Source organism: Oxyura jamaicensis, chromosome 20 (assembly GCF_011077185.1).
Source record: "Oxyura jamaicensis isolate SHBP4307 breed ruddy duck chromosome 20, BPBGC_Ojam_1.0, whole genome shotgun sequence".
In the NCBI taxonomy this organism is placed as follows: domain Eukaryota; kingdom Metazoa; phylum Chordata; class Aves; order Anseriformes; family Anatidae; genus Oxyura; species Oxyura jamaicensis.
In genome coordinates, this window is record NC_048912.1 from 15,754,216 (window position 1) to 15,762,108 (window position 7,893).

Below are 7,893 nucleotides of genomic sequence, written 5' to 3' on the forward strand. Positions count from 1 at the left end.
CAGTGTGCAACCACCCTCTCTGTGAAGAACCCCCTCCTGACGTCCAGCCTAAATTTCCCCTGCCTCAGCTTAACCCTGTTCCCGCGGGTCCTGTCACTAGTGTTAATGGAGAAAAGGTCTCCTGCCTCTTGACAACCCCTTACGAGGAAGTTGTAGACTGCGATGAGGTCTCCCCTCAGCCTCCTCTTCTCCAGGCTGAACAGGCCCAGTGACCTCAGCCGTTCCTCGTACGTCTTCCCCTCCAGGCCTTTCACCATCTTCGTAGCCCTCCTCTGGACACTCTCCAACAGTTTCATGTCCTTTTTATACTGTGGTGCCCAGAACTGCACACAGTACTCGAGGTGAGGCCGCACCAGCGCAGAGTAGAGCGGGACAATCACCTCCCTTGAGGTGATAATGCCCAGCTCCTCTCAGGAGAAAGACTGCACTGTTAACTCTTTGGGAAGCACTCATGTCATTACCACCCCAGAACTCTAAAAGCTAACATGGAACAAAAACTTCAAAAGAAATAAAAATTCTGCTGAGAAAAACAAAAACAACAACAAACAAACAAACAAAAAAACAGCCATCAACAAACCCCAATTTTAGCTAAGCAGAAAGGAACTAGACACATATTAAATCCTGCACTATTCCACTTTCCTGGACAAGACTACAGCTCTAACTGATCCAAATCAATGGGGCAAAGAAATGACTCCTACAGCAAGACACAATACTAAAAGTGTTCTTAGGGTACGGGGTCTTGTGGACACATCCAGGCAGACAAGTCAGTCTGCTCTCTCAGCTGGCACAAATATAACAGATTGCAGGAAGATCCCCCTAATCCTAAAGGTCAAAGAACCTGTTCATGGGCAACTATTTGTGTACCTGACCTCAAAATTAATTGGGCATGCAGTAGCAAGGCAGTGTGGGTCTAAAACGAATTCAAAAGAGAAACGACCTCTGCTTGCTGAAGCACAGGTGTATACTGTGCAGACAGAAGGGAATCAGAAAATCAGTTTATTTAAAATTAAAACCAAACTACCAAAAACAAACAAACAAAAACACCCACATACTTTCTGGTAAGCTTCCTGCTCAAGCTAGATCTCCTGCGATATTACTCTCTACCCCCACGGCTGTGTGGCCAGAAGTACTCACGTGTTCTTCCTCCACCCAGCAACATTTGGTTATGTTCAATTGGTCCCAAATACCAGCAGACATTTACTTCTTCCCTTATATGCACACATGGAGGTCACTAAGCACAAAGGTTTTTTCTCGCTGGGACAAGTCTTGGGATTTATGTGCAATCATCTGCTTCCATGAAGAAAGGAGCTCTCACTTGGCAGAACCATAAAACAAGCATGAGAAAATATATCTACCTTCTCCATTGAAGCCGAAGCCTAAACACCACTAAAATCATCCTTGAACCATTCAGCCTGCAGTCCAGACATGTCCATGCTCAATCTACGGCTGATTGTCTACCGTCTCCATGTACATCCCTCAGCATTCCCTAGGAAGTCTTCTGTACCATTTCCCAGTCTCACCACTCCATTCTAATTCCACTGAACTGGGGCTCATCTTCCAAGTTCACTCTCTGGGAAAGAGGTATTGCCTGTTCGCTGTGCAGCATCTACAGATCCACACTGCAGTAGAAGAGCAGGACTCTCACCAGACACTGGCTCTCCTTTGGGAAGTCACAGAGTCTTGGACCTTCCTCCCAGATAGTTGTCAGACAGGTCTGATTAAGAACAGAGAAACAGCCTTTCTTTGTGCTTCATGTTCACTAGGTGTTGTTATACGGTTTCAACTTCCTCTTCCTCCTCCCCATGTTCAGTGTGGTGCAGCAGCAGCTCCAGGTCAGGGTCAGAGCTTGCCTCTTCATTTAGATTCAGTGTTTTTTCACCTGCATGCAGACAGCCCATTTACCAATAAGCTAACTCACTACAGTACCCATCAGTCCTGAACACTGGCAACGAGCTGGAAACTCGACCTCAGTGAAACTACAAGGATGCCTACAGAGAAAAAGAAAGACATTTAAAACAGAATCACCTTTGGTATTTATGGCTTTGAGAATGACATGAAGGGAGATTCCTGACAGACAGACAGCAAAACCCAGCCAGTTCAAGAGACTGAGTTGGTCTCCCAGCAAACGTGTGGCGAGGAATAAAATGCAGATTTCCTGTGGAAAGAAAAAAGATGACAAGTGGCAGGGCAGGACCCAGTGAGATACGCATGAGATGTTTTACAGCTCAAGCCTAAATCAAGATGCCAGGCTGCTAATTTCCACCAGCAAGTTCTTCCATGCGCAGAAGTTGTAAAAACAGATTCCAGAAACAGAATGACCTGTCAAACTGGAACTGGGGATTTTAAGTCTCCTGACTGCACAGCTTGGCTACGTAGGATTAGACAAGTTTCACATGTCACCAATCAGCTCAGAAGTACATGTCCTGGACTCCTCAAGGAACAGGAGAATGTGCCAAACCAGATTAACAGTTACCTCAAACCACTGGTTTGTCCTTAACCAGGTCTGATGTAAGGGAGTGCCCTTCGTAACCTCTCCTCCCTCCCACATCATCCGTTGTTCACGAAGCCCATATGCTTTAGTTTCTCCCACATCCCACCAAACTTTGGACTTCAATGGTATTTTTATAGAACAGCCATCAGACTCTGTCAGAGGCAAGGACCAAGGGCTCTGCTACTCTGTTGTCAGAGTAGCAGGGATCAAGGGCCTTCACTGCAGAGACTGCAAGGAAAAGCATCAAGCTCCTGTGCAAGGAGAATAAAAATCATAGGAGATTATTTATAAAGGTGTAAGGAAGTTCCCACCACAGAAAGCCCATTAGGGATAACCCAGTACATGCCTTCTAGTATTAGCATAGGAACCATGCCTTACCTTAAAAATGCCAGCAATGGAAAGGGTGAGGCTAGATGTTCTGGAAACCAAGAGGAACTCAGAAAAGCCTAGACCAAAGGCAAGAATTCCACCCAAGAACAGCTTCCCTACCAGACAGAGCAGCATTCCTGCTTCATGGAAATGGAAGAGCTTCTCTGATATGGACAAAGGCAGGCCTAGGAACAAGAAAGTGAGTAGCAGAGTACCCTTCCCAATTCCCAGGACTCCCCACAACAAGATGGGGGTGAGCTGCTCACATTCCAGCATATGGAGAACATGGAGCCAGTTTTTCACAAACCCTACTTCCACAAGTGTGGCAGGCTACTATTCTTATGCACTCTATAATGTTCTGCCAGCATAAGTTCTATCTTGGTCCTTGTATCTCCAGGTCTCTAACTGCTTTGTAAAGTTCACAAGTGTTCGCTTATCCACATGAATCATCTTTAACAACAAACAGCTGAGCACTCTCCCCAACCAGTTCTAAAGCTACCCTTTCTTTCTCTAATTAACTCACGCACCCTCAAACACTGCAAACAGAGGGAAGAGCACCAGGAACATGAGCGGCTGCAGGTGAAACATGATATCAATGGGGTTCTGGAGCCCTGAAAGAGGAGAATCAGTAACAGACCGGGTAACAACAAGCCATGGAATAACATAGTTCCTTGAGTTTTTATTACCATATGTAGATGTAAACCTTATTTGAAATGCCCATACCTAGGCTGCTGCAGAGGCCAAGCCATCTTCATTACCCAACAACAGATGACCCCTATCCCAGGTTTCAAACACTGTCCTGTACACAAGTTTTGTTTCTGCAGCAAGAGTTATTGTTTCCTTATTCCCCTCCCCATCACCAGCACTGTGACCCACTTCTTAACTCTGTACATACCCAGTTCAGCCTTCTGCATAAGTATCTGTGTGAGAGTCCAGCGAACACCCCCAAGGAAAGAGGCACAGAGCACCAGCATGAACCCTTGTGTGTTGAACTGTGTGGACTTGTAGGTGAACATGAAGAGCCCCGCAGCGATGAGCAGAACCACCAGCACCAATGCTACCCTCTGGGCGAGAGCAAACACAAAATCACTACAGAGACTCCTGAAGATGAACACAGACAGACACCTCTTTCACATTCATCCGCACAGTTGCATTCCTCTACTTATACGTATCATGTACATGTACTGCCTGTTTCCCTAGGCCTAACATTTCGCTTTCCTGAAGCATTGCATTGGATCCTTACCATTTCCTCCAGCTTGAAGAGCAGTGAAAAAAGCAGGATGAAGAGAATGGCAGAGGATTTGGTCATCGTGTAGCTGTAAGGACCAAAATATGTTATCAGTACCTCTGATACAGCCCTTCCCAATAAGGTACCTTCAAGAACTAGATCACCCACTGATAGATAGCTACCAGTCAGGCTATCATATACCCTGCATGCCAACCCCATCAAGCCCTATGCCTCTTCAAGAAATTGACCCTGACAACGCATTTTCCAAGCCACACCAGAGGACTCCCAGGAAAGATGAGATGTGTACTCACAGGGAGACAGTGACATACAGGAAGCTCCAGTTACTCAGTCCGATATCCAATGAAGTAGACAAAGCTGAAGAATCAAAGAAAAATACTGAAGTTAACTGTCTTCCACTATGTAAAATAAATCCCTGCTACTTGACCACGCAAATAGGAAGGAGAGCAGATCTGGGAAAAAAAATATACGTACGTATGTTTTCCTCACATTAGCTCTTCAATACCAAAATGGCTCAGATATTCTCAGTTTGTTTCTCTCCTGTTCCCTGTGATTCAAATCTGGCCCAGCACCACCCTTATTTAATATATGCCATACAAAAAAACCAGAAACCCCCTTCCCCCTGCTGTGACTGAAAGCCATCACAGATTTGCACCATTTAGTCTTTTTTGAATGCATCAGAGCACGGTAACTGTTAAGTATGAAGGTCACTTCAAGAAATCTGAAGAGACAAGTCTGGCAACAATCCTCTGCGTACACCATTAATCCTCACAGAATCACTCAGACTGAAAAAGACCTTTAAGATCATCTAGTCCAACCTTTCACCTAGTACTAAAATCCACCACTAAACAATGCTACTAAGTTCTATATCTACAAGTTGCTTGAAGACCTCCAGGGATGGTGATTCAACCGCTTCCCTGGGCAGCCTATTCCAATGCTGCACAACCCTTTCAGTAAAGAAATTTCTCCTAATACCCAACCTAAACCTCCCCTGGTGTATCTTGAGACCATTTCCCCTCATCACTTGGTACTTGGGAGAAGAGCCTGATCCCCACCTCACTATAGCCTCCTTTAAGGTAATTGTATAGTGTGATAAGGTCTTCCCTGAGCCTCTTTTTCTCTAGCTAAACAATCTCAGATCCCTCAGCCTCTCCTCGTAAGGACTGTTTTCTAGACCCCTCATCAGCTTCACTGCCCTTCTTTGGACAAGCTCCATCACCTCAACATCTTCCTTGTAGTAAGGGGCCCAAAACTGAACACAGAATTCAAGGTGCAGCCTCACCAGAGCTGAGTGTAGAGGGACAATCACTTCCCTAGTCCTGCTGGCCACATCATTTCTGGTACAAGCCTGAATGCTGTTGGCTTTCTTGGCCACCTGAGCAGCCTGCTGGCTCCTGTTCAGTTGGTTATTGATCGATTACCCCCTAGTCCCTTTCCACCAGCCGGCTTTCCAGCCACTCCTCACTCAGCCTGTAGCGTTCCACAGGGTTATTGTGACCCAAGTGCAGGACCTAGCACTTGGCCTTATTGAACCTCATACAGCTGGCCTCGGCCCACCAGTCCAGCCTATCCAGACCACTCTGCAGAGCCCTCCTACCCTCGAGCAGATCAACACACGTGCCTAATTTGGTGTCTTCTGCATGTAGCCCACTAGCTTTCTACTACACAAAACCAGTTTTACTGATCCAGTGGCACGCTACACTGAAAGTTAATATTGCTACAGAAATGTAGAAAAAAAATAATTCAAGAAAGCATGGGACATGTTATGCAAGGTGTCACAAATCTCAGAGATCTTGAGCCAGATGCTCTGTATGAGACATTACAACTACAACTAAATCAAGATAATATACAACCAAGGAATTGCTAACATAGCTAGAATTCTGTATTCTTGAGTAGGAGCTTTGCTTCTCGGGATCTACTACAGCTGCTTTGTGTGATATACATAAACTTCTGTATCACAAAGACCAAGTCCTAACTAGAGGAAAGGGTTAACGTAAATGCATGGCTTGATATCAACATTACAGAGAAGAAAATTGTGAGGAGTGGCTCATTCACCAGATGGTCACGCTGCCATCCAGAAGGACCTTGACAGGCTGGAGAGGTGTGCTGACAAAAATCTCATGAAGTTCAACAAGAAGCACAGAGTCCTGCACCTGGGAAGGAACTCCAGGCACCAGGGCATGCTGGTGGTCACCCAGCTGGAAAGCAGCAGAAAAGGACCTGGGGTCCTGGTGGACACCAAGCTGGACATGAGCAGCAATGTGCCCATGCTGCTAAGGAGGCTTAAAGTATTCTTGGCTGCATTAGGCATAGTATTGTCAGCAGGTCAGGACAGGTGATTCTTCCCCCTCTGCTCAGCTTTGGTGAGGCCACACTTGGAGTGCTGCATCCAGTGATGGGCCCCCAGTACAAGAGCAATGTGGACATACTGGAGATAATCCAATGTAGGGCCCACCAAGATTATCAATGGAGCACCTCTCCTGTGAGAGGAGGTTGAGAGAGCTGGGATTGTTCAGCCTGGAGAAGAGAAGGTTCAGGGGAGATCCCATCAATGTCTATAAATACCTGAAGGGAAGGTGCAAAGAGGATGGAGCCAGGCTCTTTTCAGTGGTGCCCAGTGCCAGGACAAGAGGCAATGAGTGCAAACTGAAAAAAGACAGGAGGTACTGTCTAAACAGCAGGAAGCACTTCTGTGCTGTGTGGGTGACAGAGCGCCAGTATAGGTTGCCCAGAGGTGCTGGAGTCTTCTTTGGAGATGTTCAGAATCCATCTGGACATAGTCCTGGAGCAGGAGCAGGTCACCTCCAGAGGTCCCTGCCAACCTCCTCTGCTCTGTGATTCTGTGAAACAACTTGCAGAGGTGTCTACAACACTTTCATGGTATGTTTGCACGTGCCAGTTGTTCTTTAAGAAAATTACGTTCCAAGAGGCCCGCCTGCGTTCTGACTAGCTTTTGTTATGACAACAAACGCAGCAGGTCTCGAGGAAAATCTACACCTGAAGCGAGGCTAAAGAAACGGACCAGCCACCAGCAGCAGCGCCCCGGCAGAACGGCGGCTGCTGCTCCCCGTGGGTTTGCGCCTATCCCCGGGAAGCGGCGGTCCTCCCGCACGCCCGGGGGCTGCGGCGCGCCCGGCTGCCGAAGCTCCGGCCCCCGGCCCGAGGGTACACCGCGGCTCCCGAAGCGGCCCGGGCACCCCCGAGACACCGCCCGGCGCCCCCCGCCCCCAGCCGTACCTGCGGGGGCCGCCCGGCGGAGGCAGTCAGCCCAGGAGAGCGTCGCCCGCGGCCGCCCGGAACGGCAGCGCGCCAGGGCGCGGGCCAGCGCCGAGAGCACGAAGATGAGCAGGAGGTGGAGCAGGGTGGCGAGCAGCGGGAACGGGAAACTCTGCGGGACCGACAGCCACTGTCACTGTCACTGCTGCTGCAGCCGCCGCCCGCCCACCGCCGCCCCGCACCTTCACGAGCCACTTGTTGTAGAAGGTGATGCCGATGGAGAAGCCGTAGTAGAACAGCACCAGCGCCGCCGCCCGCGCCGCCCGCCCCAGCGCTGCCGCGCCCGCCCCCATGCACGCCACCCGCCCGCCCGGGGCCCCGCGCCGGCCGTAAAGGGGGGGGTGGCGGGGCCGGGGCCGACCGCGTGTCGCGGCAGAGCCGCGCCCGGTGGGGAAGCGGGGACGGCGGTGATGACGCGGCCGGGTAGGCGGGGCCCGAGCTGGGCGGGGCCCGCGCCCGTGGCGTCACGGCGCGAGGCCGGGCCGGAGCTGGCGGCCCAGGGGCGCGGCGG

General features: G+C 49.4%; 1 protein-coding gene across 4 annotated transcripts; it reads right to left on the reverse strand.

The window, feature by feature from the left end:
• Positions 1 to 940: 940 nt before the first annotated feature.
• On the reverse strand, positions 941 to 7,813 carry SLC35C2 (solute carrier family 35 member C2). Of its 4 annotated transcripts, none has more exons than XM_035344275.1 (9): positions 7,565 to 7,813; positions 7,344 to 7,494; positions 4,400 to 4,463; positions 4,104 to 4,176; positions 3,756 to 3,924; positions 3,388 to 3,471; positions 2,981 to 3,045; positions 2,026 to 2,155; positions 941 to 1,879 (listed from the first exon to the last, which is right to left on the reverse strand). In XM_035344275.1, the coding sequence occupies exons 1-9, from the start codon at positions 7,673 to 7,675 to the stop codon at positions 1,770 to 1,772; spliced, it is 957 nt and encodes a 318-aa protein (XP_035200166.1). In that variant the 5' UTR covers positions 7,676 to 7,813; the 3' UTR covers positions 941 to 1,769. The 4 variants fall into 4 exon arrangements, with proteins under 4 accessions (XP_035200166.1, XP_035200164.1, XP_035200167.1 ...); XM_035344273.1 differs by having other exon boundaries at positions 2,870 to 3,045; XM_035344276.1 differs by lacking the exon at positions 3,388 to 3,471.
• Between the last annotated feature and the right edge of the window lie 80 nt (positions 7,814 to 7,893).

Bases quoted from the DNA above. Each gene is read 5' to 3' on its own strand.
- SLC35C2 (XM_035344273.1), bottom strand. From the start codon at position 7,675: ATGGGGGCGGGCGCGGCAGCGCTGGGGCGGGCGGCGCGGGCGGCGGCG. The intron at 7,495-7,564 runs GTGCGGGGCGGC...TCGGTCCCGCAG, and splicing joins ACAACAAGTGGCTCGTGAAG to AGTTTCCCGTTCCCGCTGCT. The intron at 3,472-3,755 runs GTATGTACAGAG...CTCCTCTTTCAG, and splicing joins TATGCAGAAGGCTGAACTGG to GGCTCCAGAACCCCATTGAT.